A 14,074-nucleotide genomic window follows, 5' to 3' on the forward strand; every position below is an offset into this window, starting at 1 on the left:
CTTTTTTCTCTATCTCTAGTCAATGAATAATTGACAAAGTCATGCTGAGTAACCAGCTCTTCATTATCTCTAGCTTCTCCTTGATCAGTGAGATCAATAGCATCTCCACTGCCATGATCTAAAATTTCAGAATGCTCCACCTCAAAATTGGTACTCTCACCACTTGAGCTATTATCTTTCTGCTCCTTATTTAGCATTGTCATTCTGCTCTCATCAAAGGTCACATCCCTGCTGATGATACATCTTGTCTCATCCGGTTCTAATTTCCACAGCTTGTACCCTTTAACTCCTTCAGGATAGCCAATGAAAACACACTTTACAGCCCTTGCATCCAGCTTTCCTTGTTTAACATTAGCAAAGGCCAGGTGGTTCACCACTCCAAGCTTCCATTGGTGTCTTGAAATCTAAGGTTGATGAAGGACATCTATTAATCAAATATGATGTTGTGTTTGCAGCTTCTCCCCAAAAGGTCTTTGGCAGTCCTACACTTAGAAGCATGCACCTCACTCTTTCCAAAATGGTCCTATTCATTCTTTCTACCAAACCATTCTGTTGTGGAGTGTGAGGGACTGTTTTATGCCTTTTGATGCCTATTTTTCTACAAAACTCATTGAACTGCTCTGAAACAAACTCCAGGCCATTGTCAGTTCTTAAAACTTTAATTTTGTACAAAGTTGATTTCCAACAAGAGTATGTCATTCTCTGAATTTTTGAAAAGCTTCCGACTTATTTTTCAAAACATACAGCCATACTCTTCTTGAGAAATCATCTATGATGGTGAGAAAGTATGAGCTTCCACCATGAGTTTTCACTCTAGATGGTCCCCATAAATCTGAATGCACATACTCAAAAGGCCTAGATGAAACATGAATACCCGTGCCAAAGCTTATTCTATGGGATTTACCAAGCACACAATGATCACAAAATTCAATTTTATCTAGTTTATCACCACCTAACAGATTTTGTTTCTCAGGTTCATGTAATCCTCTTTCACTAACATGACCTAATCTCAAATGCCAAAGTTTTGTTTCATCAATCAATGTATTACTAGCTACCGATGCATGTCCAACAATGGTGGAACCTTCAAGAATAAACAAGCCATTACTTTTATTCTTGTTACCCTTAGCTATGATTAAAGATCCATTTGAAATCTTAAGAACACCATTTAAAATTCTAGTTGAATATCCTAGATCATCAAACATGTTTATGGAAATAAGATTTCTTTTGAGTTTTGGAATGTACCTTACATTTTTCAGTAGATACTCTCTATTATCAAACATCTTTAATCTCACAGTTCCAATGCCTTGTACCTTGCAGGGGTAGTTGTCTCCTAGCAATACAGCTCATATTGGTTTCAGTTCCAAGGTTTCAAAATAGTCCTTTATTGGGCTGCTAGATATGAGCATCCAGAATCCATAATCCATTCTGTTTGTGTTTTGGTATTAGAAGCTACTAAAACACCTACACTCTCATAACCTTCAGAGGCTTCAACTATGTCAGCAGAGTCCAAAGATCCTTTCTTGATCTTGTCTGGGCAGTCTTTCTTGAAATGACCAGTTTTGTGACAATTAAAGCATTTGAACTTTGTTTTCTGGCCATTCTTTGAATCCCTTGACCTTGATCTGGACTTCTTTCCTCTTGTTCCCTTCTTTTCACTCCTTCCCCTTGAAATATTCAGGCTTTCACCATTATCCTCAGATTTGGAGTCTTGTTGTTTTTGCATTTCCTTGGTCCTTATTGAGGTCTGCACCTTCTAGGGTAATGTCTTGATCTTTGCCATAAAGAATTGCATCCTTGAAATGTTCAAAGGAATTTGGAAGCAAGAGAGCTTTATCCTTCTCTTCAAGCTTTACTTCAATATTTTCCAAATCATCAAGAATCTTGTTGAAATCAACCAATTGTTTAGTGGTTGTTCTTGACTCTGTCATCTTGAAGGTGTACATTTGTTGCTTCAAGCATAGCCGATTTGAAAAGGACTTTTTCATATACAATGACTCTAGTTTCAACCACATTGAGGCTGCTGTCTTTTCTCTTACAACTTCTCTTAAAGCTTTATCTCCAAGGCATAGAATGATTGCACTTTTGGCTTTAGCAATCATCTCTGATTTCTCCTTTGAGCTTAGAGATTCAGACATCTTTTCTTCTCCTTTAAGAGCTTCTGCACAGCCATGTTGAATCAAGATTGCTTCCATCTTGATTCTCTATCACCCGAAGTCATTTTCCCCTGAAAACTTCTCTATATCGTACTTTGTTGTTCCCATCTTTCTTGATCTTGATCATTTTCCCCACAGACGGCGCCACTTGTTGGTTCTTTGTAAAAGTTATGCAACTCTTAAACCTGCACAAGATCAAAAAAAGAAAAAAACAGAAAACACAGCAAACAAATACAGCAGAGCAAGAACCCAAAGATTTACGTGGTTCGGCAATGTGCCTACATCCACAGGAAAGTGCAACTCCTCATCATCACATTGATCATGAAATTACAAGTTCAATATAAGCAGCAGCTAGCTTTGATCTCTCTTGGTTTCTCTTTTAAGAAAACCTCTCCCAATCACCTAGTTCACTACCTCCCTTTTGAACTCTCTGATTTTTGCAGTTTTTTCAGCTTCTTTGTTTTCAGCCTCTTAAAAAACCACCCACTGCATTACATGATCAAGAATATATATGTACACTCTAGCTATGCTTTGGTGCCAAAACCAATTCAGTTATAATAACTGAAAATAGTTATGACAGCACTACTTTAAAGTCTTCTTACTTGTGTCATTTGTGATTTTGAGTCACACACCACATAATAGTTGTAGCATGCAGCTGGCTAGGTACCTGCAGATTGAAGCATATGTAATGTAATTACAGTTCCTTCCTTCCTAGCTACCCTCCCTTCAATTCAATTCTAGTACCAAATTATTTATTATTAAAAAAGAAAAAGAAATCAAACCCCACACTAGGAGTCTAGTCTCTCATTACAAGGCCATCAATACCCTCTGAATAATTATAAGCAGTGTCAACTAAAAAGGGTGAACGGTAATCATTACCTATAAAAGGGCTGACGACGACCTCATACTACTTTGGAATTAGGGAAAACTACAAATGGAATGTATCAAAGCTGAGAATACAAATGAAAACGGAGTAGGGTTAGCAAATGGAATTGGGCTATCAGTTTGAGAACATAATAAACAAAATTCTAATTGCATTTATACCTTAATTTTTTTATTAGTAGTTAATATAATTAGAAAAGCTAACAATTACAGCCACTTATACAAACAAACCAGCATCAAAATAGCTAATAATCTCGACAATCAAAAACAATTCAGATACAATCTAAATTTTTCTTAAGTTAACTACTTCTGCTTGTGTGTGTGTGTGTGTATTATCCTACATCCTAGGCTTTCCTTCAAAGCAGCAACAATTTGATCAACTAGAAGCTAGGCAACAAAGTTCTATGAATCCAACTTCCTCCATTTCAAAACAGACAATGGCCATCCATTCTACATCCCTTATTAATGGCATTCCCATCAATGAGGCATCTAACCTTGGGTGGCAGCAGCCTCAAGTTATGGCAAAACCCATCAATTGATTCAAAAATTCCAATTATGGAAGGATAAACCATTTTCATTCTTGAAATTCCACTTAAAATGCCTCCATCCCATGCAGTTATAGATTAGAAAGATGAATGTCATACTCCTTAACAGAGACACCTTATACATTTGATACAAATGTGTGGAAAGGAGTACGGGACAGAAAAGAAATTAATTAAGGAAAATTTAAAATAAGAAAGTGAGCAACAACTTTTGGTACAAATGTGCAGAAACTGAAAAGTCATCACAATTAACAGCAGACACTGTTGAATTTCATAAATGACATCATGACAAAATAAAAGAATTTGAACATGAAGAAACCAGTGGGAAAACTAGGGAACCTTTGTTTTCAATTCCTATTCCAAAAGTAGGTTTAATTATTTTATTATCTAATTAATAAAGTTACCTAGTAATGCAAAATTAGATTTTACAATTGCTACAAGATTAATTATAAATTTTCATAAAAATTAAAAAATATGGTGGTGTGGTAGTAAACATCAAGTCTACTAGAGTTACGCGTTACCTTATCCAACGTGCCATAGGTGAGAATATATCATCTACTGTCTAGACTAATATTTGGTCTATTTTAATAAACTTAATTAAACGAATAATAAATAAGAGTTTATCACGTTGAAGCTTATAACCTCTTTTAATAATCTTCTTTGTGAATCATCTTAAAAAAAAAGTCACTTAAATAAAAATAACATCATTTGATGCTTGCTGATTCACCAAAAAAAACAAAAATCAATACTTGCTGCACAGAAGCGAAGAGTGCTACTTGATGAAAAACACTTGAAAAGGTGTATGAAATTCATATATAAGAGGAATGTAAAGAGAATACGAACTTGGGAGCTTAGAAGAAATCAAATGTAAAGTAACCAGCCTTTTGTTTTTGTCATAAAAAACTAATTCTTTTTGTGCATTTCTACCAGAGCTTTGATGGTCCTTTTGCTAAAAATAAAGCCACTATGGACTTCAAAATGAGCGAGAGAAGTAAAGATACAAGTTAACAAATATGTACCTAGAAAAAATAACTTACTAAAAGAAACTCATTACCCGATGCAATTTTATGCAATTCCCCTCCGTGTTAAGGGAGCAGACCCTGTTCCACTTTCGTTTTCATTTAGGATGTGTTTGCTTTGCTTGTTTATATATATACTTGCAATGGACTCTGCCCAATTTTCAAATCCTATTCCATCGCCCCCATATGAGAAAGTACAACCAGGATTAGTGCGATTGCATAGATTAGATGACAAAGTAAATTACTAAATTATCAAATGGTATGCATCTACCAAATGCTAGTTTTTGGTTGCAGCAATCCAAGGATGTTAGCTGCACACTGCAGATTGAGCTTCCAATTGATGTAAAAATTATCCTTACTGCTTAGAAATGTTATTGAGCTGCCAATTGATATAAACTTTAGAGACTCTACCCATATACATTAAGCTCCCATATCCATAGAAAATTGAAAACATACTCGCACATGCTGTGAGCAAAGTCACTATTTCTTATTTTTACTCCACACAAGGACAATTATAATAGCCACGTCCTAGAACAGTATACACATTTCTACTTGGTGATATTTCTAGCAATCAGCAGGAAGAAGCTGATTATCATATATGATGATAACTCATTGTTCAGTGCTGATCAACCACGTCTTACCATGATACAGGTCGACCAAGATTGCATGCCATTCAATGAAGTCCAAAACACGTACGGGATTAATAATACATGAACTACCATATGCCAATGCAACCAAATGGTTGTAATGGCATTAAATATGTTTCTGGGTATATAAAACATCCAAATAGTCATCCATCGTAGTGTGCAGCTGACATCCTTGGATGTATTGCTACAGCCAATAACTAGCATTTGCTAGATGCATATTATTTGATAATTTACTTCGTCATATAATCTATGCGATTGCACTAATCCTGATTTTATATTTTCTCATATGAGGGCAATGGAACAGGATATGAAAAGAGGGCAGTGCATTGCAAGTAAGTGTGTGTGTGTGTGTGTATATATATATATATATAAACAAGCAAAGCAGACACATCATAAATGAAAATGAAAGTGGAACGAGGTCTCCCTTTACATGCTCAACAGCTCTACCAAGTCCAAAATGAAAATTTAACAGACTCGTCATTAAACAATAAATGTTTCCTTACAACAGCAGCAATTACATGAGACCAGCTTAAAGACCCAAAAAACAAGCATGCCAACTCAATTGAATCATGCATGCAAAGAGAAATAGAAACAAAGTTATGACAAACAAATAAATACAACATATTGCTGACATTGGCAAAACAAACAGACTTGTACATTAAGAAATAACTCACTCATTATGTATGACATTCTTCACCATGCAAGTCACCTTTGGAAAGTGAAAACATGGAAATGCATGCTTTAAACAAGAAAATATAACATTTTGTTTGTGTGTGTGTGTGTAATTCAGGAGGGAGCAAGCCCTAGGAAGTGACGTGATAGGGAATGGCACACGACACCCCTAGGAGGGGTTAAAAAACACATGCAGACCTATACAAGATTCTTCACATGATTTGGCATCCAATTTGTAAGAAAATAAGATCTGTCCCACATTTAATACACAGATTTTGCAATTCAAGATAAATTAATCAACAAGCTTATCTACATAACATGAGGGACAAAAAATGAAACAAGAACAAACAAATTTATGAAATGCAGAACAACAAAGGATGACCACAGCGCATTTCTTTCCTAGAAAACAATGACATGTTTGCATGATGCATATGACCAAGTGCATCCAGCATAAAAAGCTAAATTGCTAACACATGGGAAAAACAATATTACTAGAGTCAGAGACACATATATGACAAACATCACTGCATGAAAAGTGCAATCTGATGCTTTGTGCAAGACATACCGCAGTTAATGAGCAGCAGCAAAACAAATCCCCAAATATCTTGGTCCATAGTAGGGAAAAAATGAAAAATGGTGGTTTATTAAAGAAGAAGAAATGAAAAATGATGAGAATAAGTAACAAAGACTCCTCCTAAGTACTGCTACAATTCCTAGACCTAAAAATGGCTAACACCCAATACGTGTAAACACTACCATTGTTCCTTTCTCTAATAATCTATGTTTCTTTCAACAGTAACACACAAAAAAAGGCATAAACAATGAAAAAAAACATGCATCCAAATCCAAAATGAACACTAACCTTTTGAGAGTGGCCACCTAGAGCGAGGTTGGTCGTGAGTGAGAGCGAGACTGGCCACGTGCACTCAACTGAAAAGGGTTTGTGGAACCTCGGCTGAATCCCTATCATGGTGCCACCCACGAACGGTGAAGTTGAGACAAAGCAGTCAGGTGAAAAGGGTTTGCAAAACCTCACAAAAATCAGACAAGAAGCAAAACACATACCTTGCGTTGATATCGGACTCCAACGGAGGATGCTCCACTTCGCGCCAGTCACGAACGACGAAGATGAGGAAGGCTGAAAGGGAGAAGAGGAAGGCTTTTTGTGATACTATAGCAGGGTCTTACGGGTGAAAGGGAGAAGAGGAAGGTTGTTTGAGCGCGAGTGGAAAAAACCTTTTAAGTAAATAATTTGACTTAACATCGGTTTTCTTCAGAAAACCGATGTTAACCTCAATTAGTTAACATCGGTTTTCTTTAAAAACCGTTGTTAAGTCAAATTATTTACGAAAATTGGTACCTTTGGTTTTGTTAACATCAGTTTTTTCAATAACCGATGTTAACCGTATGATGTTAAACGTATAAATTCTAGTAGTGTTTCCTGCTTTTAATTCCTTTTGTTCATATATTAATAAATTATTTTTGTTAATTGATTTTAAAGGAAATCTTATCTTGAAATTCATTTCCAACCCTAAGTACATACATTAATATTAGCTACGCGCTGAACACCTTTTGGTTCTTTTTATCATTTTGGTGTAATTTTTAAAAAAAATGACAAGAATGGTTATTTTCTTTAATTAATTATGAGAATAAGCAACCTACTTGCTTATCCAAATGTTTTAGCCTCTTAGTTATAACATCAATGTGTTTACATTGCAGGTGCAGAGACAAAACAAGAAGACTACAAAATGCAATGATATGTATACTAGTAGTTCAATAAATGTAACTAGTGTACTATCAACTAGCAAGAACAAGAATGATATGTATGCTACTAGTTCTATAAATGTAACTAAGAAATACATATTGTAACAATCAATTAGCAAAATTGTTAATTTGTTTCTGACAAATTTTAGTTTCTTTGTTCAATTTGGTTGTCAATTTATTTCAGTTTATGTTGGTCTGTAACTATTCATATGATCGGTTGAATTAGAAGCAGATTTTGTTTTTCCATGTTCATTCAGCTCTTATATGAACACCACCAAGGTTACTCCTTACTATTTATTCTAAATTATGATTCAACAGGGGATCAATATTGATAGTGTGAAATACTGTTAAGAATTTTCAGTGAACTCATAATTGTTTTTACATGCACATTTTGTCATCTGAAGTAGTGTGTTTTATTTCTTAAGCCATAGACAACCTTGTACCCCTACTATGGTTCACACCAAGTCTAATGGTTTCCAAAATGTTCTTGCAGTTTAAGGTGATCCTCCATATTTGTATATCATATCACCCTAACTTTTATTAAGAAAATATTTTTCATGAAAACCTTAAATAAGAAAAGGTTTCTGTTAGATATTAATTAGAAAAATAATAATAACAAGTTTTATGAGCCTTAAATTGTGGAAGATGAAAGTTGTAAGGTTGTAAGTTACAAAGTCTTGAATAAGAAATTATGTGAGCATTCAGTATTCTTGAATAAGCAAATTATGTGAGTGGTCACTCTATTTTAGTATAAATAGGGGATCATACTCTTGTATTTTGTGTGCCAAATGAAATAAAATCTTCTTCTTCTTCCAACAAAGTGGCATCAGAGCTTGAGTTCTAAAGTGTTGAGAGAGAAACACTTTGTGAGTTGAGAGAAAAACACTTTGTGAGTTGAGAGATGGCAAGCAATGGCTTGAGTATGTTTCAATTCCCTCGTCTTACCAAAGAGAATTATGATAATTGGTGTCGTCGCATGAAAACCTTGTTAGGTTCTCAAGATGCATGGGAGATTGTAGAGAAAGGTTATACCCAACCTCAAAATGAGGCTATTTTGTCACCAAATGAGAAGGAGACTTTGTTGAAGTCGAAGAAGAAGGATCAACAAGCACTTACTTTCATTCATCAAGGTTTGGATGAAGCTATGTTCGAGTTGGTGTCAAATGCAACCACATCCAAAGAAGCATGGGAGATTTTGAAAACCTCCCTTGAAGGTGTTGATAAGGTAAAAAAGGTGTGCCTACAAACTCTACGTAGAGAGTTTGAATCATTGCATATGAAGGAATCCGAATCTATCTCAGATTTTGGCAACAAGGTGTTGGCTATTGTGAACCAAATGAAGCGTTATGGAGAAAATATGGAAGATGTTCATGTGGTGGAAAAGATTCGTCGCTCCTTAATCGCTAAATTTGATTATGTGGTTTGTGCTATTGAAGAGTCTAAGGATTTAGACTCAATGACCATAGACCAATTGATGGGTTCTCCTCAAGCCTATGAAGAAAGGTTCAATAGAAGACATGATGAGCCATTGGAGCAAGTCCTCAAAGTCAAAGCTTCTTTGAAAGAAAATGGAGGAGAAAGTAGTCAAAAAGCACGTGGACGTGGAAGAGGACGTGGTCGTGGATGTGGTCATGGCCAAGGAAGAGGAGGAAGAGAAGATCGTGATAATTTTGACAATAATGAATGGAGGAGCCATCAATCCACTAGAAGTCGTGGAAGAGGATGAGGAAGAGGTAGAAACAATTATGAAAAAGCATATGAAAGGAGGTATGATAAATCTAATGTTGAATGTTTTAATTGTCATAAATATGGCCATTACTCTTGGGAGTGTAGAACAAATGTTGAAGAGAAGGTCAATCTTGTTGAAGATAAAGAAGATAAAGAAGTTGAAGAGCCAACACTACTACTATCACTTAATAATGGTGAGAAGCAAGACAAATGCTTATGCTATCTTGACAATGGAGCAAGCAACCACATGTGTGGATGCAAAGAGAAATTTGTGGAACTTGATGAGAAGGTGAAAGGAAATGTTTCTTTTGGAGATTCTTCCAAGGTGCAAATCCAAGGAAAAGGTACCATTTTAATTTCTTTAAAAGATGGTGCTCACAAATTAATCACGGATGTTTACTATGTTCCTAAACTAAAAAGCAATATTTTGAGTTTGGGACAACTTGTTGAAAAGGGGTATGAAATTCATATGAAAGATTGTTGTTTATGGCTTCGAGATCAAAATTCTAATTTGATTGCCAAGGTGTTTATGTCAAGAAATAGAATGTTCACTTTGAACATTAAAACCAATGAAGCAAAATGTTTGAAGACTAGCATAAAAGATGAATCATGGTGTTGGCATATGAGATTTGGGCACTTGAATTTTGGAGCACTAAAATCCTTAGGAGAGGAGAAGATGGTGAAAGGGATGCCTCACATCAACCATCCTAATCAATTGTGTAAAGCATGTCTCCTTGGAAAGCATGCAAGAAGGAGTTTTCCAAAAGAAGCTAATTCAAGAGCAAAGGAGCCTCTCCAACTTGTTTACACCGATGTGTGTGGCCCAATCAATCCTCTTTCATGTGGTAACAATGAATATTTCTTGCTTTTTATTGATGATTATAGTAGAAAAACTTGGGTTTATTTTCTAAAGCAAAAATCTGAGGCATTTGTAGTTTTTAAAAATTTTAAAGCTCTTGTGGAAAAGGAAAGTGGTTATGTAATCAAAGTTCTAAGATCCGATAGAGGTGGCGAATTCACATCAAAATGGCGTAACGGAGAGAAAAAATAGAACTATTCTTAATATGACTAGATGTATGTTGAAGGCTAAAAATATGCCAAAGGAATTTTGGGCCAAAGCTGTTGCAAGTGCCGTTTATTTGTCCAATCGCTCCCCAACAAAGAATGTCAAAGATCAAACACCACAAGAAGCATGGAGTGGAGTGAAGCCAAGAGTTGATCACTTGAGAGTATTTGGGAGCATTGCATATGCTCATGTACCCAACCAAGGAAGATTCAAGTTTGATGATCGGAGTGAGAAACATGTGTTCATTGGCTATGATGCAAGCTCAAAAGGCTACAAATTGTACAATCCAAACAATGGAAAGACAATTGTGAGCCGAGATGTCGAGTTCTATGAAGAAGGCACATGGAATTGGGAGGAGAAAGAAGACACTTATGATTTTTTCTTGTACTTTGAAGAAATAGATGAAGAAGCCTTGACTCCAAATGATTCAACTCCAGCACTTTCACCAACTCCTTCAACCAATGAAGCCTCATCATCTTTCGAAGGGAGTTCAAGTGAAAGGCCAAGAAGAATGAGAAATATTCAAGAATTATATGATGAAGCTGAAGTTATAAATGATTTGTTTTGTCTTTTTGTTGACAGTGAACCCTTAAAATTTGATGAAGCAATGAAAGACAAAAGGTGGAGACAAGCCATGGAAGAACAAATCAAAGCCATTGAGAAGAACAACACTTGGGAGTTATCAAGCCTTCCCAAAGGTCATGAAGCAATTGGAGTCAAATGGGTGTTCGAAATCAAGAAGAATGCAAAAGGAGAGGTTGAGAGACACAAAGCAAGACTTATAGCTAAAGGTTATAAGAAACAATATGGAGTTGATTATGATGAAGTGTTTGCACCGGTTGCCCGCATGGAGACCATTAGTCTTCTTATTTCCTTGGCAGCTCAAATGAAGTGGAGAATTTTTTAGCTTGATGTAAAATCGGCATTTCTAAATGGCTATCTTGAAGAAGATGTCTATGTTGAACAACCAATGGGTTTTGTCATCGAAGGTAAAGAAGGAAAAGTCTTGAAATTGAACAAGGCGTTGTATGGTCTAAAGCAAGCACCGAGGGCATGGAATACTTTCATTGACAAGTACTTCCAAGACAATGGGTTTGTTCATTGTCAAAATGAGTATGCTCTTTATGTTAAAACTTTTAATAATGGTGATGTCTTATTTATTTGTCTTTATGTGGATGACCTTATCTTTACCGGCAATAACCCAAATTTGTTTGAAGACCTCAAGGAGTCCATGTCTCGTGAATTTGATATGACAGATATGGGACTCATGTCATATTACTTGGGAATGGAAGTGAAGCAAACGGAGAATGGTATCTTTGTCTCACAAGAAAGCTACACAAAAGAAGTGTTGAAGAAATTTAATATGCTTGATTGCAATCCCGTGAACACTCCTATGGAAGGTGGCTTGAAGTTATCAAAGTTTGATGAAGGAGAGAAGGTAGACTCCACGGTCTTCAAGAGTCTTGTGGGGAGTTTTAGGTATCTAACCAATACAAGGCCCGATATTCTATATGCGGTGGGAGTTGTGTGTCGCTTTACGGAGGCTCCTACATCTCCTTATCTAAAAGCCGCAAAAAGAATTCTTCGTTACTTGAAAGGTACAATTGATTTTGGATTGTTTTATTCTCCCTCCAATAACTATAAGCTTGTGGGATTTTGTGATAGTGATTTTGCCGGAGATGTTGATGATAGAAAAAGTACTACCGGATTTGTATTTTTTATGGGTGATTGTGTTTTTACATGGAGTTCTAAGAAGCAAGGCATTGTGACACTTTCTACTTGTGAAGCCGAGTATGTAGTTGCAACTTCTTGCACATGTCATGCCATTTGGCTAAGAAGATTGTTGGAGGAACTTCAGTTGTTGCAAAAGGAAAGCACAAAGATCTATGTTGATAATAGATCTGCACAAGAGCTTGCCAAGAATCCGGTGTTCCATGAACGATGTAAGCATATAGATACAAGGTATCATTTCATTAGAGAGTGCATTACAAAAAAAGAAGTAGAATTGACTCATGTGGAAACTCAAGATCAAGTTGCGGATATTTTCACCAAGCCTCTCAAATTTGAAGATTTTCGAAGATTGCGAGCAAGACTTGGTGTGCAGAAGAATTTTCCAATTAAGGGAGGATGTTAGATATTAATTAGAAAAATAATAATAACAAGTTTTATGAGCCTTAAATTGTGGAAGATGAAAGTTGTAAGGTTGTAAGTTACAAAGTCTTGAATAAGCAATTATGTGAGCATTCAGTATTCTTGAATAAGCAAATTATGTGAGTGGTCACTCTATTTTAGTATAAATAGGGGATCATACTCTTGCATTTTGTGTGCCAAATGAAATAAAATCTTCTTCTTCTTCCAACAGTAAACAGACTGACGCTTATAACTTTTTAGTTTTTCATTTATTGTGCCAAATGACTTCTCTCTATGATGATTAATCTTTAAGCTTAGTTTCGTAAAATTTTGGTGCCCACTGTTGATTTTGTTACACCATTTGTCTTCTCTTTTGAGCCCTGATTCGTTGATTGCTGAATGCCTATGTCTTTGCAGGCAATCATATCAAATCTTAATAGTAATATGGTGACTTTGTCAATTACGGTAGCTGACTATCCAAGTTTATTGCTTGTTATTATTTTTAACTTTATAATCACTTTTTATCAAGAGGTTTTCTTCTCATCTTGCCATATTGTATTGTCTTTGTCTTGTATAATTAAGCATTTTCCTCTCTACATTTTATTTCTTTAACTTTCCAGGATTTCATTATGATGAATTTTAGATAGCAGCGATAGGGAATTTAGCAATTCTCTTCCTAGCAACCTATTTGGGCAAAGAAAGCTTAAAACTCCTAGCACGCGGAAGACGGATTATCTGATTCTTGTGAATGTGACCTCCGCGGAGGTTACTAGTATCTCGACCATAGGGAGAGGGCTGAAAGTTGGCAAAAAAATAAGACTGACAAATTATATGGGAACCTCTTCCCATTTGGTGTATTAAATCAATTTTCATATAATAAACTTTGCTGACAGATTAATGTAGCTGCAGCTTAGAACTACAATTAGAATAACCACATTTCAATCAACTATTCAAAAGAATTGGGAGTCTTGACAAAAGTTACGAAGGTACGAAAGGACCTAGAATTAAATTATGGAGAGTTGTCTTGACACACTCAATGCGTGGATCAATGGAGGCTCTTTCAACTTTACTCTTCACTAATTTGTACTTTTAACTTGTTGATCCTGACTTTTGTATATATTACATTATTACTATTGCTTATAGGATTGACATTAAACATTTTTGGTGTGTTGGAAGGTCTGGATGTTCATGCATTGCTTAGGAAAAATTATGTAGGCTTGGACCACTGTTAATTTTATTTAATTGAAGTTTTTCTTCCTTAAAAATGAGTACATTATTAAAACGACTGTAGAAGTAATAGTAATAATTTGGTTGGTGGCTATATATACCAAATTAGCAATAGTAATAATTTGGCTTTTGCTGCTAATAATAAAGGACATCGAAGGCTAGTTGGATAATTACGTTTAGTGGCCATCTAATGTTGCAAGTATTGCTACTAAAGTTACTTGGTTTTTGCCGAAAAATACAAGAG

General features: G+C 35.6%; 2 protein-coding genes across 2 annotated transcripts; both read left to right on the forward strand.

Annotated features, from left to right (window-relative positions):
* Positions 1–8,580: 8,580 nt before the first annotated feature.
* Positions 8,581–9,405, forward strand: LOC102659578 (uncharacterized). The gene has a single exon (XM_006577576.1). The coding sequence runs from the start codon at positions 8,581–8,583 to the stop codon at positions 9,403–9,405; it is 825 nt and encodes a 274-aa protein (XP_006577639.1).
* Positions 9,406–11,443: 2,038 nt separating this feature from the next.
* Positions 11,444–12,607, forward strand: LOC106798240 (uncharacterized mitochondrial protein AtMg00810-like). Its single transcript, XM_014774222.1, has one exon. It carries the CDS (start codon positions 11,444–11,446, stop codon positions 12,605–12,607), a length of 1,164 nt encoding a protein of 387 aa, XP_014629708.1.
* Positions 12,608–14,074: the final 1,467 nt, after the last annotated feature.

This window comes from Glycine max, chromosome 3 (assembly GCF_000004515.6).
Source record: "Glycine max cultivar Williams 82 chromosome 3, Glycine_max_v4.0, whole genome shotgun sequence".
NCBI classification, from domain to species: Eukaryota; Viridiplantae; Streptophyta; class Magnoliopsida; order Fabales; family Fabaceae; genus Glycine; species Glycine max.